The sequence below is a fragment of the Castor canadensis genome, chromosome 16 (assembly GCF_047511655.1).
Source record: "Castor canadensis chromosome 16, mCasCan1.hap1v2, whole genome shotgun sequence".
NCBI lineage: Eukaryota > Metazoa > Chordata > Mammalia > Rodentia > Castoridae > Castor > Castor canadensis.
In genome coordinates this window covers 17,273,539-17,299,933 of record NC_133401.1, presented here as the reverse complement: position 1 = coordinate 17,299,933, position 26,395 = coordinate 17,273,539, and the positions used below count along the sequence as shown (strand labels likewise).

Genomic DNA, 26,395 nt, shown 5'->3' with positions numbered 1-26,395 from the left:
GGTTAATTGGGGGTGGGGGAGGGAGTAAGGACAAAGTTCCCATGGTCACTCTTGCAGCCTGGCAATGCCTACCTCACTGCATGGTGTCCAGAACCAGAGCTTGGCTCACCCTGGGAGGGTCTTCCAGAGCAGAACTGGCAGGGAGCAGTGCGGAGTGGACACCTGCTGGTGGGTGAGGGGAGCAGGAAAAGGACTGGTATTCCTTTGCTTCATCTGTGGCCTGTCCTCGCTGGCCCAATGGGTTATGTGTGGAGGGGGACTCTCTACCCCAGGCTGCAGGACAGCTCTCCCAAGCGCCCTCCATGTGGGGCAGACACAGGGGCCACTGGGGGTCAGCCCAGCTCCCAGGCACCCAGGGAGGTACGGCAGGTGGGGCTGAGGCTACCACCCCCTGAATATCCTGGGGAAATATTTACCCCAACCCAGCAGCCACTGGCTCCACCAGCTGAGACAAGATGACTTACAATAATGATTTTATTTTAACATATTTAATTACAGACATAAAACAGCTGGGGAAGGGGGTGGGCCCCCCCCCAGCCTAGCCCCTCCCTGGGGCTACGAGGAGGCAGGGTGCAGGCCAGGCCTCCCTGATGACCCTCTTTCTAGGGTCTTCCTATGGCAGGGCCCTATTGCTTTAGCGGGGGAGGAGCCATGCAAACGAGGGGCGGGGAAGCCTCCTGGCCCCGCCCCCAGGCCGGCCTTCCTCCAGAAAGCCAGCTGGGCCCCACCCCAGCCTTACTGCCTTCCTGTGTCCCAGTAGCAGCCCTTCTGGCCAGCCCCGCTCTGCCCCACCCCCTCTGCAACCTAAAGGGGAATAAATACAAACTTTACAAAGTAAAGGGGGTCCAATGCTGCCCTGGGGCGGCGGGGCTGCTCCAGCGCTGGGGTCGTGAGCCCCACGTGGCACCTCACATCATCCCCAGCTGCAGCAACGTGTTGGCGTAGGCCATGGGCTTAACGTTGGGGTGAGGCTGAAAAGGCAGAGGGGGAGGGTCAGGGTCAGCAGGGGAACCCCCTCCCCATGAGGAGCCCCCAACCATCAGCCTTCTCAGCCTCTTCCTTCTGGCCAGGGACAACTCACCACTGCTGTGAACTGGTGGAACTGGGGCCGCAGGTCGGAGCCCCGGAGGTGGATGTAGGAGGCTTTATTCCCCATCTGGTCGCTGCAGGGACAGGAGTAGAGGGACCGGTGTGGTAAGGGCCGGGATTAAGACAGGTTAATACCAGGAGGGGGCAGAGGGGAAAGAGGGAGAGGAGGTAGAGCCAGGGACACAATCATGACAAACTCAGGGGCAGAGATGGCAGTGGGGGGAGGAAGGAACAGAGGGCACTGGCTTCTTCCACGGACCAAGATGAAAATAGGCCTTCCTTCCAGAACTATCCAGGGCATGAATGGAAGCAGAGGCTTGGTGTTGGCTGGGGCGTGGATGGAAGGCGGAGGCCTGGTGCTGGGTGTGCTTAGGCCTTCGTGGTACCCTTCCCATGACTTCAATGGTCCATAACGAAAAGTTAACTCCACACAGACAGTCTAGAACCTGTGGCCTGGGAAGAGGCCCTGGGTAGGACATACCAGTAATTGGGGGCGGAGAAGACGGTGACACAGCGGCCTCCGTGTGCCACCTCATAGCCCTCGGCCTTGACCTCGTGGCTGCGGATGATGTAATCCAGCTGGTTCTCCTCCAGGAAGGCCTTGGTGACGTCCGGCCCAAACTGGCAGCTCACGCCCCGCTTGCTGACTGAACGCCCGTTCTGGGGAGAGGCAGGGGACAGGAGATACAGGGTGACTACGAGCTCCACCCCACTGCACTGCCCACAGCCCACACCAGGGCATTGGACTCACCTGTGGCTGTGGATCTGACCACAGCAGGTCGCACATGGGACCTGGAGGAAGGCAAGAGCAAGCGTCAGGGGCTTATCTACCTCTGTGGCAGGCTCCCTGGCCAGTTTCTGGGCCAGCAATTATACTTCCCACTGCCAACCAGCCAGATCCCCAGCACAGCCCGGCGAGGGCCAGGCTGGCGACATGCACACATGGTACTGAGCTGGCCCCAGCCACCCACAGATTGGCTGAGTGGATGGAGCATTAACACCCAGCCACATCAGACCTCCTCCTGCTCAGGCCTGCACTGGCTCTCATGCCACACAGTGAAGACCAGGGAGCCTCACACCCAGCACTGAGCCCTGAAGCCTGACCCTACCCACCCTGCTGTCACTCCCTCTGTGCTCTTCCTCCTGGGGTCAGCTCAAATGTCCCCAGCCTGCAGAGGCTGCACCACACTACCCACATCCTCTACAGTGCGTCCCCATGACTTGTCAGGCACCTTCACACCTCACCCTGGGGCCAAGCAGGTGCTCAACTCAGCGCTGAGTGGTCACTGATGGTCCCTATCCAGCATGCCCCAATGGCCCAAGCTGCAGGTGGGGAAACTGAGGCTCAGACTTGTTATTCCTTGCCAAGGGCATGAAGCCCACTGTGCCAGTGCCAGTGCCAGGCCCATGCCTGCAGCTCAGATGGGAGTCCAAGCCACTCCTGTCCCCTGGCCTGGCACCACTCACCTGAGTCTGGAGGCTGCCGGTTCCGCTCGATCTTCCGGATGTCATCCAGGGTGACTCCGTCTTCACTGAACAAGCCCCCGTGCATGATCTGCGGAAGGCGGACAGCACACTGTGAGGGTAGGCCAGTCCCAGTCCCCACCACACCCGCACCAGCACTCATGGGCGGGGCCCCGTGGCCTCACCAGCACTTTGCCGTTGATGCACTGGGCTAGTGGGAGCCACTCGAACACCTCACTGAAGAGCTCGTACATCTGGGCTGTGTACTTGGCCTTCACTTCACCCTCAAAACCGTAGATCTGGTTCATGTTGTCTGTCTCGTGGTTGCCTGGCCACAGTGGAACAGAAGGGACCCCTTAGGGATGACTGTCCACAGGCAGCTGGCGGGCCTCACGTCAATGACAGTTCACACATAGTCCACTGGCCCTCCAGAGAAACCCAGTGAGGTCTATTTCCTGGGGAAGCAAACAGGCTAACGAGGTGTGTGGGCACGTGGCCACAGGCTCAGGCCTGGACTCTGCCCTGGCCCTGTGGACTTCGGGCTCCCACCTCAGAGTCTTCCAGGCTGGAGGTGGCAGGGGGGTTTCCACTCAACTGTCCATTTGCAGAGCTTCTGTCATAGCCTGGCCCCATGATGTTCCATCCTCCATGCAAGCACTGTCACACCCTGTCCCCAGGTTATCCTGCATCTGCTAAAAGCCCACCTGTCCCACCCTTATGACCCCTAAACCTGAGCTCTTCACTCTGGGAGGCCTAGAGAGTTGTCTACAGGGCAGGTGCACAGGCTGGCTGCTTCAGTGCTCAGACCCGTCTAGCCTCTCCTCACCCACTCTCCTGCCTCTCCTGTGCTGCACTTCCCATCAGTCCCCAGGGGTCAGCAGCAGGCCCTGTTCTCTGGGCCCACATGTCCTGGCAGCCTTATCCTGTTAGACAGCATAGGTCCACTGAGGAAGTAATTCAAACTTCACGGCCCCACGACCCTCCAGCCTATGTAGAGGATAGTGCTACACCTCTGGCAATGTAGTCTCATCCACACCATGCAGGTGCTCTGGCCAAACCCAGCTGGTTCCTCTGGCCCTTTCTTCCCTCCCCATACCCATTCTCACATGACAGACTCTGGGTTGCATCTCAGAGCCGGAACCCCCTCTGAGATGCACCCAGGACTTCTGCAAGAGCAGCACATGAGACCACAGCCACCGCCTTGTGAGGCCTAGAAGGCCACCCTGCCCACTATAATCACGGAGACGGAAACGGGGAGCAGTGACCATGGCTGGGTTGCAGAGCCTGACCCTGCCAGTGACTACACTACCTCTGCTCCAGAAATGCCCCATCCCATCTCACTAGTTGTGGGGGGGCGGGGGGAGGGCGGGTCATTTTAAAAACAAATGTTTTCTTTTTCTTTTTGGGATGATATAAATCATATAATTCCCATCTGCCCTCTCTCGTGCCCTCCCCCCCAGGAGAGACTGTGTGTGAAGAAAGCCCCCAGAGCAAACAGCTGCTGTTAACTGAGTGCTTACTGGCTGGCTCAGCTTGATCTTTTTGCTTGATAAGGGTCACCACAGAGCATTCCTGCCTGTGTGCAAGTTAGAAAAATGTGCCCCTTTTTCCAGGCCTTCAACTGCCACACACTGGAGAGCATGATCTCAGGAACACACACAGCTAGCGTGAGCCAGCTGGGCAGGGCACAACCTACCCAGCTGCCAAGGGCACGATCATGGTGAACTCATTAAGCAAGTTGCTAAGTTTATCGATAAAGAAATGGAAGCTCAGAGGGAAGGCAAGTGCACTGACTGGGCCTCACAATGCCGCAGGTAGTACTACCTCGAAGTAGGTGAAAGTGATCTGGGTACAGGAGCTTGAAGCCGAAGAGGGTGAGGATGACTTCCACAGAGAAGGAGCCGCGATCCACGAAGTCACCATTAAATATCTGCTCTGCTAAGGAAAATGCAGTACGGCAGAAGCCAGGCGGAATGGGCTGTCCCTTCCAGGTCTGTTCACCCCCAAGGCTTCTGTCAGCGCCTGCCAAGGAATGAGGATTGAGCGAGGCTCGGGGGATACGCTTTTGTTCCTTTCCTCACAGTGGGCTCCAGCCAGCCACTGGCCTCTGGGCTCAGCAGGATGGCACTGAGTGCCCCACCTACTGTGTCTCAGGGACGCCAATGAGGGGGGGGCTGTAGGCAGGCAGCCAGCTTTTGCTGTTCCCCCAAACAGGCCAAAAGCCACATAAGAGCTGGGACACAAGCCTCCCACTCAACAAGGCTACTGGCCTGGAGGCTCCTCCACTGCTAGTTATAAAGTCAATATCCTAATGTCAAAAATACTTATTGAGCTGGGCACCGGTGGCTCAGAGGCAGAGATGAGGAGGATCACGGTTTGAAGTCAGCCTAGGTAAAAAGTTCGAGAGACCCTAGCTCAAAAAATAACCAATCCCTCCCCCTCACTGCCACACACACACACAAAAGGGCTGGTAGAGTGCCTGCCTGGCAAATGTGAGGATCCGAGTTCCAGCCCCAGTGCCACCAAAAAAACCAAACCAAACCAAACCAAAATACTTACTGGGCCTCCAGTGCTTCCCACAGGCTGTTCTTACACTGACTCTATAGAAAGAGGAGGGAAGTAGACCTACCCCAGCCCAGGCACTGTGCCCGGGCTGTATTGTGAATGAGAAGACATGGGGCGGGAGAGCGGCCAGGCCTTGCTCTCAGCGCCACTCGCCTGCTTCTCTCAGTCCTGTTACAGATGGGGAAATCGAGGCACTAAGAGGAAGTGAGTGCTGCTTCATGCAGCTGCAAGAAGCCGAGCTGGGATGGGATGGCAGGCATAGCAGTGTGTGTGCTAACTGTAAGTGACCTTGCTGTAGACAAGAAAACCCAGGGCCCAGAGGGACACGGGGACTGGCCCTGGTCACTCCCTTCCTACACGGCCAGGCCTCTCCCTGGTGGAGGCTGTGGTGACCAGGGCTAGCTGCCAGAGAAGGATACATAGGGGTTGGTCTCTGAGGGCAAACCGTTGAGCTCAAATATGTTGAGGAGGTCATAGAACTGGCCGTGGGTGTCCCCGCACACCGTAATCTTCTCTGTCTGGAAGAAAAGAGGCCACCGGAGAGGGAGGGGCCCAGAGAGAGACATGGGGAGGGGGCAGAGGGGAAGGGAAGGGTGAGAGATCACGGCAGACCGAGAAGATCCATGCAAGACACATGGGGACACAACAATGAAAAGGGTGGACAGAGAGCAAGGGGCCAGGAGAGGGACACGCAGGAGGAAAGATGAGGAAGGGCAAACCACGCCAGGTGGATTTGTAAGTTCCTGAGCTTGATGGCTCCACCCCAGCCAGGTGGCCACCCACCTGCCCTGCTGCCCTCCCTCGCCCCCACACAACTCGCACCTCTTTCAACGTGGTCTCCACGAGCGTGCTCAGCTTGGAGAGGACCTCTTTGACTTGTACCAGAATCTGGAAGGCAGGGCAAGGCAGGGAAGACTGAGCGGGGCTGGCCAGTAGAGTGTGAACAGCCCAGGAGATGCTGCTGGGGAAGCCTGGACCACTGGGTGCTGGCCAGGACAGGAGGTGGTCTATGTGGTATTTGAAATCAGGATCATTTCATGAGGAAAAACTTGAACCTTGGTTTCTCCTAAGATGATCAGCTTTAGAAAACAAAGGGATGAATTCACAATGCACAAAACTACAGCTTGGACACACCTAAGGACACTGCCACAAGTCTCCTCCAGGTGTGAGCCTTTGTGAATGAAGAGGTAAAAAGGCAGGTCATAGGCAGTATCCAAGCGTCCCTGGCTGCTGGGGTTTTAAACTCAGCTTAAAAGGACGGGGTGGGGACGGGGGATGTGAAAATGTCTGCAGGCCGAAGATGAACTTGACAATGTCGTGAGCATTTGCCAGTGTTTCCAGACTTCACGGGTGACCTGTGGACTGTTTGCATTAGTCAGTATTGTCACATCAGTAGCTGGGACCGCTGAACCACGGTCACACAGGGGAGTGTCCTTGTTTTTTGGAGATACCAGTTATGATGGCTGTGATTTATTCTCAGATGGTTCCAGAAAAGAAAAGAAACTGTACAAGCACACATGCACATGCACACGAAGACAGTTAACAATTACTGAACCTAAGTGAAGACTGTGGTATTAGTTGCACTGATCTTTTTTTTTTTTTTCTTGTTTTTTTTGGCAGTAGTGGGGTTTGAACTCAGGGCCTCATGATTGCTAGGCAAGTGCTCTGCCACTTAAGTCACTCCTCCAGCCCTGTTTTATTTTGGGTATTTTTACAACAGGGTCACTCAAACTATTTGCCGGAAGCTGCCTGAGAACCTCAATCCTCCTAATCTCTGCTTCTCTGAGTAGCTAGGATTATGGGCGTGAGACTCTGGTATCTGGCTTTTTTTTTTTTTTTTTGATGGTAATAGAGTTCAAATTCAGGGCCTTGTGCTTTTGAGGCAAGTGCTCTGTCACTTCAGCCATGCCCTGAAGGATTGACAATTTCCAAAATAAAAGGTTTGGGGGGAAAGAAAGTGTTAAAAAACAACTTGGAGTGGCTACTTCTGGTCAGAATGCAGAATTTACAGAGGAATGTTACGCTCATCCTAAGGGTGAGAGTATGAGAATTTTAAAAGCAAACAAAACCCATTTTCAAGTCAGAAGGCTAAGAGGCCTAAGTTAGTCAAGTTGCAGACAATTACGAGCCAGCCATTCCTTATAGGGAGGAGGCCATGGCTGTCTTTGCACTGGGACGGGAGGGTGGCACCTGTCAAGGTTGAGTGCAAGGGGAAGTTGGGGCCGCTCCCTTGCTTGCTGGTGGACTCGTGATACAGTTGAGAAGCCAGGGGGCTGCAGCCGCAGCCACATTTGTCCTCAGCTGCCAAGTCTTCCATGGACCCCATGGAAGGCTGGGTGCTACGAGCCTGGTGTACAGACTCCCCCTCGCTGCATAAAAGTAGGGGGTGAGACTAGAGATGGGAGGACTCTTTAGCAAGTGCAAAATCTGGCAGCAGGGCTAAAAGGGAGAGAACACATACAACCCAAAAAGCTGGTGACTATAAACCAGAGGGGCACCCCTAGAATTCTACTGGGACGGAGACCCCATATGCCTCACTGAAGGGAAAGCTGATTATATTCTTTTCTTTTGTGGCAGTACTGAGGTTTGAACTCAGGGCCTACACCTTGAGCCACTCCACCAGCCCTTTTTTTTGTGATGGTTTTTTTCGAGATAGGATCTCTCAAACTATTTGCCCAGCCTGGCTTCAAACGGCGATCCTCCTGATCTCTGCCTCCTGAGTAGCTAGGATTACAGGCGTGAGCCTCTGCGTCCTGAAACAGAAAGCTGGTGTTGAATGAACGCCAACAGAAACTGCTCCTGAACCCCAACCTGCTCCCTGGCTCTCCCGGCCTGGTGCGGGAAAGGTGTGCCGCTTGGAGGGAAGAGCTCTGCTAGGCAATGCGTAGCACTTGGGAGTGCTAAATAAAGACGGCACGCCAGGTTATCATGGGGGGGGGGGTGTTCCAGCCTGTAATCCCAGCTACCTGGGAAGTGGTGATCAGCAGGATGATGGTTCAAGGCCAACCTCAATTAATGCCTGGGCAAAAAGAAAGACCCTATCTCAAAAACAACCAACTCAAAAAGGGCTGGTGGAGTGGCTCAAGTGGTAGGGTGCCTGTCTAGCTAGGGCAAATCCCTAGGTTCAACCCTGAGTTCCCCAAACAAACACCAACACCAAAAAAAAGATGACAGGAAGCCACATTTGGGACTAAGTTCCTACACTAGACCCCAATACATCAGGACAAAAGCCAGAATGGAGTCACTCCTGCTGAAGTTCTGGGTCCCCACACTCAAACGAAGTTATTTATTTGTTCTGAGAAGCCAGAAGAAGTGAGAGGTAACAACAGTCAAATTTCAGGATCTTTGCCACAGGATGTGACAAGGCAGTTTCCCCCGCCTTTCATGCTCACCTTTCATCCTTGTAGAAAGTTAAGAATTATCTTCCTGCCACCTGTCCTTACAAGGACAGCAACCGAAACAACCCATCTGGTTTTCAGTCTCTGTCTCTGCTTCCCCAGCCTTGCTCAGTCTGGAAAACCAGTCTCTCTTGCTCAGCTAACTGGAGCTACTTCACAGAATGGAGTGAGCTGCCCCCGATGACAGAATCAAAAGCAAAGCTAATTAAGATCTTCAAATTAAACTGCTGTAAACTTGAAACTAAACTTCCTTTGACAGAGCTAAAGGGAACTAGAAAGCCTAAGAAGTAACTTCAAAACTAAGTCTCTTTGTGGCCTTCTATTACTCCCCCTCCCCAGAGATCAACTCAAATCACCTAAGAGGAAATGTCTCACCCAACCGGCACTCCCTCTCTTATGCCACAACTAGTGCCAGCAGCCACCTCCCTGAAGAAGCCACTTACTTACCCCATCCTACCTCCCCAACCCTCGATCTAGATGCCCTGCGTCTCTGCACCTGGAGAACAGCACCGCTTGCCACTCCCCCACTGCTGTGACACTGACATGTGCATGTGTTAACCCCCAGCACACAGTCTCTGCTCAGGAAATGGCAGCTACCACAAGCAGCCTTCTCCTCACTGTTCACTGCTCTGGGAGGCCAGCCATGACAACATCCCAGGGCCCAGGTGTGTGCAATACCTGACAGGTGCCATACCTGGTAAGCGCATTTCCGGTGAAGTTTCTTCTGTTCCTTGTACCACTTCATGAGTTCCTTCATGAAGGTGATTGTCACTTTGCCGTCCTCAAGCTTGGGCCCGCTGTACTCATCCTCAATGGCTGGTGTATGACAAGAGAACTAGTCAGTGGCCTTGGCCGTGATGGGGCAGGAAGGGGACTTAGCTCCCAGGGATAGGGCAGATGAAGATGCTCGTGATACTTTGGTCCTCCTGGATTTTAGGATTTAGATTCTAGGATTAGCATACAGCCCCTAAAGTCCTTGGAGTCTCTGAAGTGATAATATCGTGATTGCCGGTTTCAACAGTGGCCTCTCCCTTGGGAGTTGTTCTTTGCCGAGTGGCTTCTCCACCCTCTGCCCCAAATTCAAAATTCTACAGAGAAGTTGCACCTAAATGATTAAGATGTCAGCTGCTTAAACAACCTTTAGATCTATAGATCCCAGCACATCTGGTGACCTACAGATAACATCAGAATGCTATCTTCAGTCCTGGGCATCAGCCGACACAGAACATGTAAAAGTTTAGCTTCCAGAAAAGTCCACACCTGCTAGAACTTGGGTCCACTGCCATGATGTTCTGGCCAGAAAAAAAAAGGACACACGCCTTAAGTGACAAAGCCCCTGCCCAGTACGTGGTCTTCTGTCCACTGCCCTGGTACCTCCTCTCCCTTCCTATATGAGCCCTCTTGCACGCCCCAGTTCCCTAAGGTGGTCTTTTTTGGGGTGATGATAGCTCCCCACCATGTTCTCAAGATCTGAGAACATACCTGACTTCCTTCCCACCAACTCATCTGAGTGGGAGACGGACTGGGTCCAGCACAGTGGCCAAAGACTTTGCTGTGTCTATGAATGAAGCCTGCCTGCATACACACAAAAGGAAGAGGAGGGCGGAAAGGGCTGGGGACCTCCTCTACCTCTGAGACCCTGGTGGAGGTGACAGTCAGGAACTCAAGGACCAACAAAGCTCAAACATGTACAGCAAAGTTGGGGTAACTGAAGACACCGCCTGTGAGGCGGCTACGCCTTTTACCTGCTTGTATTATGGGATGGATGCTGTCTGTCACTGCTAAACGTCCCCCCATGCAGGACTAAACAGAAGCATGAAGCCACCTTCTGGCAGTCACTGGGCTGCAGAACTGCCAGGGGGGACAGCTGTGCCACAACCCTCTGTGGAGCCTTGACTAGGGTTCATCACAAAAGCCTTCAGACTAGAGATTTCCACTCAGGACATTTACTACCTTGCTGTGGGCACCAGCTAGAGCTGGCTCCAGGACTGAGGACATAACACAGTCTTGAAACCTGAGGAAATCTGACATCATGGGAAACACCCATGGATGGCAGCAGGCAGAAGAGTCCAGAATGAACTGGAGCATCTATCCGGGCATTGCCTGGGGAAGGTGAGGAGAAGCCTCAGGAGCAGGAGCCTATTCTTGGGCTGACTGAGGAGCTACAGGCTCTAGTGACACCGGACAGGGCCCCGTAACAGCTGCCTGGCGTGTGGGTGGCAGGACCTAGGTGAAGGGACACAGCCTACCTGGAAAGACAGAGGTGGCTCTACTGGGGAAGGGGAACCAGTCAGCTCGGCGGGAGAACTGGACAGTGTTGAAAGCTGGGTATGTCCTAAGTCATGGGCAGTGGCCAGTGGCCTGGACATGTGCTCGGACAGGAGGACAATGCAAACCCTGCCTGTTAAAGGGATGCTTGTGTGCAGCACAGCCCCATGGGAGTCTGAGAGGTGCACTAAAGTAGGACATGTTGATGCTCATCAGAAGAAACTTCTGGGTACAGAAGGTAGCAAGCAGAATCATCACGTGCTTGCCTCAGGTGGTCACGTGGGCCATGAAATGAATGAGTGGACATAGGGAGTGTGGTGATGCTGAGATGGGCTGAGTGTGGACATGTTGCTTTTGACCTGTCTCAGGCACAGAATGCCAAGAGTAGCCAGCAACAGGAAGGGAGGGCCCTGAACAGCTGGCATGTCAGACAGATGTTGGGGTCCTGGGGACAGCTACAATGGATCCTGATAGGACTTGATACTGTCTCCAAGCTGGGCTTTGCTCCCTGATGGAAGATGCAAATGCCCAGAGTGTTCTGGACCAACCAGAACACAGGTAGTGTCTTTACACCAAGGAACGCCCCTCACAATCCCTAACATCTAACCACGGGCCCAGAGATGCCCTCCTCAGAGGCGGTCTGTCAGAGAAGTGGAAGACGCCGGCGGACGGCAGTGTCTAAGACAGAGGGAGATGAGACAGGAAGGCTTGGCTCGCACGTCCTCGGGAGCGTGTGCCCATATGCAGGAGCACTAAAAGACTGTCCTAGACATGCCTGTCTTCCTCGTGCATCTGGGGAGCAGGGTGGGGAGGATGCAGCTCTTGCCAGGTGAGGAGCGTGCTGATAAAATCATTACACTACTTATTCTTTCCCACCTCACCTCTCCCATTCCCACCGGATGCAGTGGTCACAGGACCAGGACTCTCACTCTGAGTGCTCGAAGTCCAACATTGTACCTGTGTTTTTAAACTCATGCCAGAACTCCAAAGGGCCTCATGGGCTTTGGAGTTAAAGGCAAGCACAGCCATACTGATGAGCTGGTGGTAGAAACAGCTACCTTCTGCACCCCTGAAACCTTACCCCATTTGAATGGGATGGACTCAGAGAGGCACTGCTAGGCTGCCATGAAGGAAAAGCCCCAAATGTCCACGTGTAATTGCCAGGGTGGGAGGACAGAGGGAAGAGGGTCAAGGGGCTAGCAGTCAGCGGCTATGGGGGAGACCCTTGCTCCTGACTACACATGGAAACCTTGATCTCTCTCCCAGTGGCAGTCCCCACCCCAGGCAGGTGGGTGGGGGATAGCCAGGCAACTCACTCATGCTCTCGATGTCCAGCGAGTCTACCACGGAGCGCCTGTGCTCATCGCCTGCGATGGCCCGCTCGAAGGCCTTCTGCTTCACGATCTTGCTGCATTCCTGGTACTTCATCTTGGCATCCTTGTCATGAGGCTTCACCTTCACCACCTGGCAGGAGGGGAGGCATCACACTCAGGAGGAGGCCAGCATCTGTTGCAGAGGAGCTGTCAGCATGGGCCTGCCCAGGCTGGGCTCTGGAGACCCCCAAGTCAGATCACCCAGGGCCACTATGCAGCAGTGGGGTACCCTGGGCCTCGGTTCCTGCACCCCCACTCTGAGCGTAACAGCCACCACACAGGTGCTCTGACTGAATCTTTAGGGCTGATCCTGTTAACATGAAACAAAACTGCCCATCCGAGGATCATGTGGCTTGGCCCCAGCTTCCAGGTGGCAGCTGGTATGGGAGCGAGGCACGTTTGCAAGGCTCTTGAACTGTCGTCACTGCATGTCACCACATGTGTGGGAATTCTGAGGAACAACAGCCCAGGCACTTCTGAAGGCTGGCTTGCTAGATGACCTGAGCCTTGGTTTCCTTGTCTACACAGTGGGTATGAGGGATTCCACCTGCCAGGGCTGCTGGAAGGAATGAGTCAGGATTCGGGCCTGGCACATAGCAGGGACTCGACAGGTAGCAGCTCACTTTGGCTCAGGCGTCTTGGGAGAACAGGATCTGTTGTTTTACTGAGGAGATGGAAGGATATGGGCCCTCTAGCTCAAATCCCTCTGAGTCAGTGTCCTCTCTGGAGGACAACAGGTCACCTGGGAAGGTGCTGTGACAGTGAAACAAGGAGCACTTATGTGTGTAGAGAGCCTGGCCAGGGGAATGCCATGTCAGCTTCCTCTCCACTTCCTGGCCCCTTTTGCACTGTGGCTGCAGTGTCAACGAAGTGAGATCAAACAGTAAGCACTGTGCCAGGCTTTGGGATACAGTAAGTTTATAGTCTAAGGTGCCTGTCTCCTCCCCTCCCCCTTCCTCTAACCTGTATCCTGTAAACCCTGACCCTCTGAGCTCAGAAGCACATGCAGCCGGCCCAGATCCTGGCTCTGCACTCGCCATGTGGCCTTGGGCACAGACTTCCCCTCTGAGCTGCACTTTGGCTACCTCTACCACTACTGTAACTATCTGCACCCTGCCTGACCTGCCCACCCAACAGTGGCCCCCAGCTCCTGTGCCAGGGCACAGACAGGGGAATGCCAGGCTGGCCCAACAGTGAGTCAGAAGCCTGAGCAAAGGCATTACTTCTCCCTACAGGTCTATCCATAGGCGTGTGGACCCAGAGGGAAGGAAAAAGTGGAGTGGCCGCAGGCGCTGGTCTCCTCCCTGTCTGGACAGGCCTACACTGGGACACATGCCAGGTGGCACACCTGGGGTGTGGACGTGGGATGAGGCCAGTAAGGCTGTCAGCACCAGATGGCCCCTGAAGTGCCTGTCTCTCCCAAGATGCCACAAGTCCACTCTCTGGGATAATGTCCCATCCCCACAGGGTGTGTCCCAGAGGCCCCGCCAACTCCCCTTCCGTCTGACCAGCACCACATGCAAGTCCCCACGTGCCAGCTCTCCCTCAGCTCCAGGTCTTTTTTTTTTTTTTGGAGGCACTGGGGTTTGAACTCAAGGCCTCAGACTTACTAGGCAGGTACCCTTACTGCTTGAGCCATTCCACCAGCCCAGCTCCAGGTCTTTGTTTACGCTGACCCCTGCTCCCTGCCCTGACACCTCCAGGTCTCAGCCTTCCTGCCCCCAGGCTTGGGCCAGCTATGTCCACCAATGGGAAGGCAGCTCTGGGAGGGCAGGGCTGAGGCTCAGCAGTGCCTGTGTCCCCAAATGAAGAATGAGCAGCAAGCACTTCCTCTGAGCCAGTCCCTGTCCTCAGGCTGTTTGTGGGCTGAGGTGGAGATGGAGACAGGCTGTGACAATGCAGGGAAGGAGGGGCAGAAGCATAAAAGCCAGCAACAACAGCAGAACACACTCCAGGTTTCCGAGCGCTGATACTGCTGTGATCAAATCGCTCGCTTGCTCATTTTATTTTCCATGCAGCTCCAGGTGGTAGTCAGCACAGCCCCCAATGGACAGAAGAAGAAACTGAGGCCTGAGTGGTAAAATCACCAAGCTGAGAACCCAGGATTCATCCTCTCCTGGATCAGCCCATGCCAAAGCCCAGGTTCTGGACTTCCATCATGCATGTGTGCAGGGTGGTGCCTTCTGCCTCTCCCCATCCTGCCAGAGGCAAGATTATCAGCTCCCACTGCTTCCACCTTGCTCACCCCAGGGAGGCAGCGAGCAACAGTGGTCACTTAGGCAGGCTCTGGGGCCAGGCCTCCTGGGTCTGGATTTAGGCGTTCCAAGGGAGGTGGCCCCATCTCTCAAGCCTCCTTCAGCTTCTAGAAAGTGGGGATGGTACTGGCATGGAGATTTGGCGTGAATTTTTTTTTTTTTTGGTGGAAATGGGGTTTGAACTCAGGTCTCAGGCTTACTAGGAAGGCGCTCTACCACTTGAACCATGCCACCAGCCCTTTGTACGGTAGTTATTTTTTGGACCGGATTTTGCTTTCTGCCAGGACCAGCCCCGGACAATGATCCTGCAGCGTAGCTGGGTTGACTGGCACGAGAACTTACTGCCAGGCCCACCGCTGAGCCCAAGCACCAAGCAAGCTCTCAATTCCAAAACCTGCTGTTGGCTGACTCTCTAAGTCTGCCTGGGATAGGGAATGGCCCTGCCAGGCTTCTACTACTGGGGAATGTCATTTATTGCAGGCTAGAAGGGGCTGGTGGGCCCTTCAGGACCTGAGAAGAGACCTGCTGGGCCCGAACTTAGCACTAAACATTTCTTTAAAAAGTGGAATCTGAAACTGGGCATGGTGGATCTCCTGAACCCAGGAGTCTGGGACCAGCCTGAGCCACATGAGTCCTCACCTGAAAAACAAAACAAACAACTTCCCCTCCCCAAACAACAATAGAAAGCGCTACCTAGGTTGCATCCGTGTCCTGACCTGACCGTAGAATTTATGCAGCGCTATGGTTGGAATCTGATATGTCCCCCAAGGCCATGTCTAAAGGTTGGTTGTCAGCTGATGGTGGTATTGGAAGGTGGTGCAAACTTTGAGAGTGAGTGGTTTTTCTCTCTCCTTCCCTCCCTCCCTCTTTCCCAGCCATGAGGCCAGCAGCTTTGCTCCATCACCCTTCCGTCATGCTGTTCTGCCTCATTACAGGCCCAGGAACAATGGAGCCAGCTGACTTAGACTGAAACCTCTCAAATCACAAGCCAAGATAATCTCTCCTCCTTTAAGGTATTCTCCCAGGTACCAACCCCCCACCCCACCCCCCACAAAAAAAACTGGTACCAAAAGTGGAAAGTTGGGTCATTGCTGTGACTACACCTGGCCGTGTGGCTCAGAAGCCTTTGGGACCGGTGTGGGGAGGGCACGCTCTGTTATATGACGCCTCCAGCAGGCCCAGGACGGCACCACAACCGCCCGCATGTCCACTTCAGCAAGCCTTCCAGTCACACCACACAGGGCAATTAAAATGAAAGCCATCAACACCTCTCAGTCACTCCATCAAACGAGGTGCTCGCATTTATCACAACTGTGTTTTTCTGAACTGCCTGGGTCTGGAACTAATGTTAAGACATTACACAGTAGCAAGAAGAGCCAGGTCCCCCAGTGAGTGGACCCACATAAAAAGGTGTAAAGGAGGGCATTAAGGTTTATCTGGGAGGGCAGATGGTGAGACGCAGCCCAGAGTGGGGCTATACCCACTGAAGGCACCACACAGAGGCGCAAGTCAGCCTCTGGTGAACTAATCTAGCAGGCGTACCCAGCACGCCTATGCCATAAACAGAACAGCAAGGGAGGTCCTGAGCTAGGACCAAGCCCTGTGTGTGGAAATGCGCCAGCAGCACACAGACAGCATCCCGAGCCTCGCCTGAGCTGGTTTCCTCACCTGTAACTCAAGAACAGCGGAGGCCCCCACTGTGCAGAGCGCTGTGAAGACTAAACGTATGAGAGCATGAAGGTCCCCACTGTGCCCAGCCTGTGGAGACTGCTGGACTCAGTACCAGCCCTGACAGTCTCGGTCCCTCCACACTGCCATACCACGTGTCCAGGTACGCATACAACTATGAATGGCAAGTGCATTTCTACGGACTGTGTGGGCCTATGTTCTCAGAAGCCCAAAGCCAGGCTGTGTCACAAACTAAAACAGAACCTAGAAGACCCCAGACAGGGTGGGGAGTAAAGGACAAGTCCCCCAGGTGTGGCTTGGGCCTGTATAACCACCTGTGTTCCCAGCACAGATAGGAAAGTACACAATTGGTCCCCAACCTAAGAAGAGGATGGTCCCTCTGGAAGGGAAAAGAGGGGCCTGTGGAAAAGGATGCATTGGCCCTAAATGGGGAGCAGAAAGTTCCCCAGGCCCTCGAAATGCCTTGGTGCTTGCATGCAGCCCTTCCTGTGGGCCACAGGCAGGGCCAACAGGCCCTCCCGTCACACTGAGCATGCCCAGATACCTTGAAGAGATGGTTAATACACCTGGAAAGCAGGCTCCCCTCCAAAAATACCAGACTCACTCGATCATCACAACAGGACTGCCAGGCAGGCCCCAAATTCTCCCGCCTTTACAGAAGACACTGAGGCCCAGAACCAAGGCACTTGGAGTCACACAGCTTGTATCTAATCTGAGCTGCAGTCTCCTGGGCATCCTGACCACTGAGCCTGTGCCTCCAAGCCCTGCACTGGTGACCTTCAGACCTTCTGACCCTGGCCCACAGTAAGAAGCAAGCACTATCTGACATCACAGCTGATATGTGCAATATTCCCGTTAGTAAACTATGGTGTTTTTAAAAACTTTCACAGTACTGTGGTTTGAATTCAGTGCCTACACCTTGAGCCACTCCACCAGTCCCTTTTTGTGAAGGATTTTTTCAAGATAGGGTTCCACAAACTATTTGCTGGAGCTGGCTTTGAACCGCAATCCTCCTGATCTCTGCCTCCTGAGTAGCCAGGATTATAGGTGAGCCACTGGCAAACTTTTTTTTGTTTTTTTAAATAAAACATTATATACACTTCCTCAAATCAACTGCTTTTTCTTCATTATGTGAGGAAGACAAAAGTTGATCTTGACTGTAGACCTGACTTAAGTGGCAGAGCAGTTGCCTTGCAAGTGCAAGGCCTCAGTTCAAACACCAGTACCGTCAAAAATATATAAGCAAATAAAAGCTTTATGGTTGAGCTGTTTTCTGAACAAGAATGACTGTAGAATGAAACCCATTGAAATCAACCTAACAAGGGGACTAAGGCAGAAAGGAAAATGGAGGGGTGAGTTATAACACATATATACAGCTGAGCTACAATACGGTATGAATGAAAACGTCACAATGAAACTCCTCTACAGCTATCTTAAATAAGAATGTTCTTTCAAAAACGGAAGACAGGAAGGCAAAACAGGTCCTGTCTGGGGGTTGGCACCAGTGGTGGGGGGAGAACATAAGGAAAGGGTGTAGGAAAGTGAATATGGTGGAAATATTCTGTACTCATGTATGAAGATGGAAAAATGAGACATGTTCAAAGTATTCTAAGAATGGGGAGAGGGGATAAAGGAGGATGGTAGAAGGGTGAATTCAACTATGATACATTGCAAGAGCTTTTGTTAATGTCACGACGTACCCTCAGTACAACAATATGAAAATAAAAATAAATAAGTAAAAGTTTTTTTTTTAAAAAATGCTGATCTCAAGCCATTCAATCAATTGCCATCATGGGCTCAGGTTCACATCCTAGCTCTGCCACTTCCTGCTGGGTGACCTGGAGGAGGAGGGGTATCTCCTCTGTTGCCTTCTGTCCTTTTCCTGTAGAGCAGGTTGAACTCACTCACACAGTGCTCCCAGCAGTATGAAGCCCACTGTGAACACTCAGATCAGGAAACTGGGACTGATTCAGGGAGGCCTGCACCCAAGGTCCCAGGCTGTGAGAGGCAGAGCCACAGGCTCATCTGCTCCAACCAAGGCCAGGTCTTAGTTCTGCTATAACAGCCAGCTGCTAAGCCAAGAGGACAGGGCCTGGGCATATCCTCTGTGAACACCAGCATCTGTCACAAGACCCCCTCTGGAGAGCATGAGGCAGAATCTTGGGATGGGAACTGCCACAGGATCCAGTCCTTCTGCCCTGGGCTTGATAGAATGTGCTAGGAGGGAGCAGGGCTCACAACCTGCAGGCCTGTGCATAGTTTGTTGGCACGGGCCAGACCTCGGAGGGCAATAATCTTAGGTTCATGCTGGGTTTTCCCAGTGCTGACAACGTAGGTGCTGGTTATGGCTTTGCGTCATCAATTCTGCTAAGGGCTTTAGATTTCCCACCAGTCACCCATAGCATCCACAAAGCCTAGGGTACAGCTACCTAGCCTCAGAGAGTACACAGGGTTAGGCCCTGCATCGGGCAGAGCCACAAAAGGAACCCAGCTCCTTAACCTAAGGCAAGACTCTCCTGTAACCCGAGAGTGCCAAGACCCTGTCCTTAAGTCCCATGGTTCCTCCAGGCTCTTTTGCCCCTCAGGAGCCCTGTCCCTCATTGCCCTTGGTTACTTATTACCTGGTCCTTTACCACTCATTACTCAGGGATCTTTACCACTTCACCCAGAGCTGCCTGGGTAGCCACACCTCTGGTTACCATTTTCCAGATCAGAACATCAAGGAACAACATGGTATGGCTTGGGCACCCAAGCTTGTAGAGACTCTGCCTGGCTGCCCCTTCCCCCACTACCGTGGTGGTCACCCCAGGCCCTCCACATCTTTGCCTCCACCCCAACACAAGTCCCTTGGTCTTGGGCTGGGTGTGAGCCTCAGCCTGGTTGCAAGTCCACTGTTCACTCCAGGCCAGGCTGTCTGACTCGGCCCTCTGCAATTGCTCTGCAGAGATGGTGCCTCCGCCCTCTTGGCTGCCCCTCCCAACAAGACAAAAATGCCAGAGTGTGCACAAGGCTGGGAGTGGAAGTGTGACTCCAACCCATTCAGCATGGTGAGCGAGCCCCTGCTGTGCATCCAGGCACATCCCAGCAAGCAACACCCCTACACTTAGGAGCTAAGTGTTTGAGGGAGAAAAGATGGAGCCTCAGGGGCCACACTGCAGGTGGCTTAACCCCTGAGCCTCAGTCTCCTCACCAATATGATGGGGTCCTAGTGCTCTCCCTCCACCCCCGCTGCTGTCATGGTTCAAGTAGCCAGTCTCTGTGAAGGGCACAGAACACCAACACACCTGCCCCAAGGTGTGTGCTCTGGCAGTCCCTACTGCCATCACCATGACCATCAGGGCACACTACCAGCTAGGGCGCCCTCCCTCGTCCCTGCACTGTCCCTCTACAGCGGGTTGCCCTGCTCCATTACCCCCTGCAATTACTCTGCTTGCCCGTCTGGGGACATGGGGTTGTGCCTGCCCCCGGCTGACAAGCCCCAGCAGCAGGTCTGCGTGGTTCATCACTCACTGCACCACACCGTCACTAAGAGCCACAATATACACCATGGTCGTTACCACAGAACACGGACTGTGCTAGCACCGTTCTAAGCACCTGCAAACCAGGAGACAGGTTCTATTACGTGTGGACAGGAAGGCACAGGGGGTTGCAGTGCATGAGGGCAGCTCTGGGATGGGGCCCCGCAGTCTGCCACAGGCTAGGGCTCCATGGACATTTGCTGGCTGACGGAGAGGTGAGGAGATGTGGCACAGCACCCCCCTCCCCACTTCATTGGGAAGGGAAGGAACAAACTTAGGCTCAAGAAGAAGGCCCAGAGTTGCTGCATAGGCCCAATGAGGAGCACTCCTGAGCACTCCAAGCATCCACCTAGCTTAGGTGCAAGACCTGGCCCATACCCCGAGGGCGGCTCACCGTCTCGTAGTCGCGCAGGGCGGCCCGGAACTTGCCCAGTGCCATGTTGCTGGCAGCCCGGCGGTAGTAGCCCTTGATGTACTTCTTGTCGAGCTCAACGGCCCGCGTGGCGTCACCCAGAGCGTAGCCATAGCACTCAGTGCGCAGGTAGGCCAAGCTGCGATTGCCGTAGTAGATGGCATTGCTGGGGTTCAGCTCGATGGCCTGGCTGTAGAACTGGATCGCGTTCTCGTAGTCCTTGGCTGTGGAAGAGGAGGCGGGATGAGGCTTCTGCTGCCATCCAGCAAGAACATGCCCTGGGTCAGGCTGTGGCCCTGCATCCTTGTTAACAGATGGGGAAACTGAGGCTCACAGTGGAGCTCAGACATGTCCCTTCAGCCTGCCCCTTGTCCCAATCATACCACCCTAGCTCAGGCCTTGTCCCCTCAGGTCACTATCTCCAGGACCCAAGTCAACTGCAAGCACTCACCCACCCAAAGCCCAACGTGGTCACTACTTCCAGGAGGGTCTCTCTGAACCCCCTGTGGACAGGAGGAGATGCGTGCTAGTGAGTGCCAGAACGGTTGTTTGAATGAGGCAAGCTGAGGGTCCTGCGTACCTGGCTGTCCAGCTTCCCAAATCAAGGAAACAGAAGGCCAAAAGGATGACACAATGGTGGGAAGGGAAGGAATAAACTTAGCTCAAGAAGGCCCAGAGGAGCTGCACAGACCCAATGAGGCGCACTCCTGACACAGGTGCAGCAGGTGAGGCCTGAGCTGAGGCAAGCCTTGGGTCTGGGCACTGGGGGAATCCAGAGTGACTGAGCAGAATGAGTGGGGAGAGGGCAGGAGATGAGGCAGGGAGCTGATGGGACAGATTCCCCAGGCCATGGCAGCAACACAGTCTGGATACAGATGTTCTAAGTATGAGTGAGGGTGTGACATCTAGCCAAGGGCAAAAGGTCAGATTTTATTTGACATGTGCCTGGCCTGTGGAATCTGCATGTGTCCACAGTACCATCTGGTGCTCACCTGACAGAAACAGCAGAGGACATGTTCAAGGTCAAATGCTCAGTCTGTACCTGCAGTGCCAGGCCTGTCCCCTCCCGTGTGCCCATTCATTCCACAGAGGAGAGCCGAGGCCTCAGAGGCCTGCCCGAACAGGGGCCCATGTTCTGGGGCCATGCAGGACTTCAGCGTAAGTCCCTTCATGGAACCCTCACAACCCGAGGGCAGCTGCGTTAGCCCATTCTCCACACGAGAGGGACTGAGGCTTAGACAGCGAAGCCTGTATCACCTAACAGGTGGTGAGGGGGGATTCTGAGTCAGGCAAAGAGGGAAATGCTCCCACTCTCACCACCCCGTGCCTGGGGTGCTCTAGGTGGGAGCCTGGCACAGGGAAGCCTCAGACACAGGGCAGGTCAGGTGGCCTGGGGCCAGTTCCCAGCTTTGCTTCTTACGGGCTGGGTATCCTTGGGCAACTTACCTAGCCCTTCTGGACTTGAGTTTCAGAGCCCTCTGCTACTACCCACCTGAAACTCCAATCCAAGTCCCTGCCATGACCCGGCTTTACTATTCTGTAGAGCACTTCTTCACAGCTCTTCCTCCCTTGTTCTTTGATGGCCAATCATTCATTTCCCCTGCCCCCCAACCTCCCAAGCCCCTGTGAATGTGGGCAACTGTCTTACTTCCTTGAGCTCCTGTCCTGTCAGGAGACCCAGTAGTCCCAGCCCTGCCCTCCAAAGTTCACAGGCCAGTGGAGGAGGAAGATCTAGCCCTAGGCAGTGCTTTGGGCTTGGGCAGCCCAGTGGAGGCACTGGAGCTGACACCTGGAGACTGAGTGTGAGCCAGATGAAGGGAGCAGAAGAGTGCTCGAGGCTCTATGAGTCGGGGGGAAGGAAGGAAGGAAGGAAAGAAAGAAGGAAAGGAGGGAGGGAGGGAGGAAGGAAAGAAAGAAGGGAGGGAGGGAGGACGGGAGGGAGGGTTAGAGACTGAAAGTAGAGAAGGGAGAAGCCAGGTCCTAGGGACGTGGTCAGAACACTATCCCAATCCTTTCTTGCAATCTTTCAAATGGCTCAAATATCCCTCCTTTGGAAAGCCCTTCACCTCTAGTCTGGGTAAGGTGCCCCTTCTGGACTGCCTCAGCTCAAGACTCTGATCCCAATTCCACTACCTAGGCAGCCACTGTCAGGTGATGGCGGCACCTTTCGGGTCTGTGAACCCCAGGCAGGCAGGAAGCAGAACTTCCGAGAAACAAGCAAGGAATAGCCCCACTCAGACCAACCCTCCCTGGAATGCCTGCACCTTCAAACACTCCCTCAGCCTCCTGGCCAGGCTCCAGGGGTGGTTGCCAGCACACCGGCCGGTAAGGTGTTACTTCATCCAGTGGCAAAGGACATGGGGCCTGCCTGACACCTGGCTCTGTAGATGGCAGGCAACAGCCTCCCCCGTCCTAGGACACCTAGTTTGCCTGTCTCAACCCCAGGATTGTTGCCCCACTGGCTCGGCCTCACTGGGAGGTTGGGAGGTCTGTGAACTTGTGCATACACAGTGACAGCAGCCCACAAATGACCACATGGAGGGAGGAGAGATGGGGAAATGGGAGGGGCCTGAACCCTGCTGCCCACACCAACACACTCCGTTCTTCGTGCCTCACACAGGTCAGCGCAAGGCACTCTCCAGAAGGCCCAATTCCAAGATGAGGAAACGGACTCACGGTGAGGTTAAGTCCTTCCCTGAGGGCCACAGAGGAAGGAACGGGATTAGAATCCAGGTGGCCTGGGGTCTAAATCATGAGTTAAGCAAACCTCTTCCCAATTTATTGAAGGGGCACAAGGCCCAGGAGAAGGGGAAGAGAGCGGAGCCACTCAGAGGGTCTGCCCTCACAGAGGAACCTGCCATGGTTGGAGTGGGAAAGGGGGCATATGAATCAGGAGTTCTTCTCCCTGCAGGGGGCAGGGTGACTGTGACTGAGAGCTGAGCACGTGTGGAGGAAGGGGATATCCGGGCCTGCTCACACTCTGACCTTGAGCAAGCGGTTTCACTTCTCTGAGCCTTGCTTCCTCTATAAAGCAAACAGGGCCGCTCCTACCTACTTCCCAGCGCCCGGGGCACATTAGGCCCAGTGGTGCACCTGGCTACCACAGGGGCTCAATTAAAATGAGCTGTAATTATTCCTTTTTTCTTTTTATTATTATTCCCACAGCCCCAGAGCCTGGGGCTCTGTGCCTGTCACTGCCTGCCTGACAGCAAGAAGCCAGGACCAAGAGGGGTGCCCTCCTCCATGCTAGCTCAATCAGGCCCCTCTGGCTGCCAGCCCAGTCCCCCGCTGAGAGCTTGGATCCCAGGTTGTGGGGGCGTGGAGGTGGTCAAGGATCACCCCGAAGGCTCTATCCCAGAATGCCCACCAGCTCCTCAGCAGCTCTGATTCTTGCTGCTCCACTGGAGCCCCAGTGGAGGGATGGTCATGTCTTCTACCCCACCTGGCCACCTCCAGCCCCAAGGCCCTACAGTATCCTCCTCTGCCCAGTCGCCCTCTGGAGTAGTTCTTGCACCCGCTTCTTCGCTTCTACCCCTGCAGCCTGCCTCTCCCCGGCCAGGTTTCTGCCCTATCCTTGTCTTGCTCCTGTTGAGGGGTCTTTCCAAAGCACAGTTTGAGCCTCAGCTGAAAGCCTGGGTCCCTCCTCACAGCCCCGCACAACCCGCTCCTTGCCATCTCACCATAGCCCCACTCACCTTTGGGCCTTTGCCACCCAGTTCATTTGGCCTACAGTGCCCTCCCCGTCTCCAGGCAGCCATCCTCACTTCCTCTCTGAAACACCTGGAGTCAGTGTCCACCCCTCCAGCCTGGTTGGAGGCTCTGGCACCTCTTGCCTGTTCACCCTCTAGAATCCTTCTGGTCTCCAGGTCTTGCCTTTGCATCCAGTCTGCATGGTGCCAGAAGCCGGGGAATCTGTTTCCAACACCAGTTGTACCCTGTGCCCCTCTCTTAAAACCTTCCATGACAGCATGCCAGTCACACCCCTCACCCAGCTTCCAAGACTCTGCCTCTGGCTTCATCTCTCTCTCTCCCCAGTCCTCCTTTCCTCCAATTGCTCCCACCAGTTCAAACTCCCCCCACTCTGCATCTGTTTCTGCTCACTCTCCACTGGGGATCCAGATTCTTCCACTCTGCCCCCACCTTCTCCAGAGCTCTGCTGGTGCAAATCTCCCCCCTGCCGCAAATTCCATCTGTGTCTCTGCTGATCCATGCTTGGAAAAGCAGACCCTTTGACCCCCCCACTTCAGAACCCAAACATTCCGCTGTCTCCCCTTCCTCACCTCTGTTCACTCACAGCCTGCTCTGTCCACTGGAGCTGGCGACCACTCCACATTCCCCAGCACCTGCTCTTGTCAGCACCACCACCAAGGTCTGTGCGGCCAGACCCAAGACTCTAGGCTCAGGCCACCTCAGCAGCATCTGACCTGGGTGCGGGTCTTTCCTGCCAGAAGCACTCTCTGTCCAGCCTCTCCTCTCCTCGACCTCAGTGACTGCTCCTCCAAAGCAACCCCCTCTCCCATTCTAAACCTGAGACATCCTCAGGGTTCCCAGATACATCTGCTCTAGACCCCATCCTTAAGTGACCTCATCAATTCTCAGGACACTTTCCAACCACAGGCTGATCACACCCAAATTTTTCTCCAGCTCAGACTGGTCCATCTACCTAGGGTCAACGTCTCTTCTTGGACAAATGAGTATAAGCTAGTCTAAGCTAGTCTTTGCAATAACTTATGAGATCCTAAATAATCATTCAGGGCCCCTATCCTCACCTTATCTTGCATCAGTCTCCACCTAACTCTTTAAAGCCCCAGCCACATGAGCCTCCTCCCATTCCCCACCCCAGGGCCTTTGCACATGCTGCTCCATCCACATGGAACACTCCTCAATTCTCCCTCTCTGAGTTTCACTTAAAATGCCTCTTTCTCCGTAAGGCGCTCCCTGACCACCCTATCTAAAGCTACCTCCTAGTTGCTGGTTTTCTTTCAAAGCACTGGTCACAATGAAAGAATTTTATTTGCGTGTTTATTCCGTGTGATTCTGTTGTTAAACTGCAAGCCACACGCGTCTGTCTCCTAGCTATATCCCCAAAGCCAAGCACAATCCTTGACACATCACAGGTGCTCAGTAAACATTCGTGAAATTAACGAATGAACACGTGCACCTGCCCCCCATCTCACTCTTACCCAAGATTTTAAGCCATGCTATTCGTACAGTTCCCCACCTCTATCTACTGCCAAGAACCCACTACATGTCCTTTCATCGGGTCACCCCAAATCTTTTACGTCCTCCCCCACCCATTCTTTTTTCCACTGGGTGGTGCCCACCCCAGGTCTCCCCACTTGGTAGCGCCATCACTCCCCAGCCACATGTCACTGCTTGGTAGCGCCCTCTTCAGGTCCCACCACCAGGTAACACCTCTATCCAGGCTTCACATTTGGTAGCGCCCACATTCCGGTCCCTCTCCCGCCCTACTCTTGGTAGCGCCCACCTCAGTCTCCCCACTTAGTAGCTCCCGCTCAGAACACCAGTTCTAAAGTATTGTCCCTCCCCTCGGAAGCCCCCTAGGTCGCCCCTCGGTGGCGAGCGTCCTGGGCCTCCCCGCGCCCGGTCACTTGGTAGTGCCTGCCCCGCGCCCAGACTGCTGCTCCGCGTTGCCATGGTGCCGCGCGGGCCTGGCACCCCTTTGGCCTGGGTCGCTGTCCACTCTTCCCTTTCCCCATCCGGGCCGGACGCACCTTTAAAGTAGTCGTTGGCCTGTGTCTTGAGCTCTTCTGCCCTCTTTAAAGCGCTATCAGCCGGAGGCTCGTCCCGGGGGGGCTCAGCACACTCAGTCCGCTCGCCCTCCGCCATCGCCATGCCGCAAAGCGACCCCCACCCTGGCAACGGCCGGCAGCGGCACCCGGCCGAACCGTCGCGAAGGAGCGCCGAGTGACCGCCGCCGCTGCCGCACAAGTGTCGTAAAGCGCGGGCCCCGAAGGCGCCCTTGGTGCGCCTGCGCAGAGCCCCCACGCCATAGAGCGTGCGGAGGACAAGGTGACCAGAGGGTACCCAGACAGCGCCCCTCATAAAAATGAGCCAATAAGGAAGGAGAAAGGGGGCGTTCGGGGGGAAAAAAGGTCCGGCGTCACCCCTGCTCCCAAAGTTACCAGGTTCCGAGGCCACAAAAGTTTCTGGGGTTGGATCGGCCGCAGTGGTGGGGTTGCTGGGCTAGGCACCGTGCCCAACGGGGAGCCAGAGCCGGAATTTACAATTACCTGTGTGCTCTTGAACAAATCTTTGCCCCCACTCTAGCGCCTCAGCTACCCTTCTGGAAATTGGTGGCTTCTTAAGCAAAGTTCCAACTTTGCTGGCCAGTGTTCCTAAG

General features: G+C 54.7%; 1 protein-coding gene and 1 pseudogene across 1 annotated transcript; one reads left to right on the top strand and one right to left on the bottom strand.

Annotated features, from left to right (window-relative positions):
- Window positions 1-456: 456 nt before the first annotated feature.
- Window positions 457-25,972, bottom strand: Ppp5c (protein phosphatase 5 catalytic subunit). The gene is made up of 13 exons (XM_020171099.2): window positions 25,767-25,972; window positions 20,014-20,255; window positions 12,101-12,248; window positions 9,211-9,332; window positions 5,941-6,006; window positions 5,538-5,636; window positions 4,378-4,483; window positions 2,739-2,881; window positions 2,557-2,644; window positions 1,841-1,881; window positions 1,571-1,749; window positions 1,082-1,163; window positions 457-971 (listed from the first exon to the last, which is right to left on the bottom strand). The coding sequence occupies exons 1-13, from the start codon at window positions 25,885-25,887 to the stop codon at window positions 909-911; spliced, it is 1,500 nt and encodes a 499-aa protein (XP_020026688.1). The 5' UTR covers window positions 25,888-25,972; the 3' UTR covers window positions 457-908.
- On the top strand, window positions 5,115-5,231 carry LOC141418372 (small nucleolar RNA SNORA51; annotated as a pseudogene).
- Window positions 25,973-26,395: the final 423 nt, after the last annotated feature.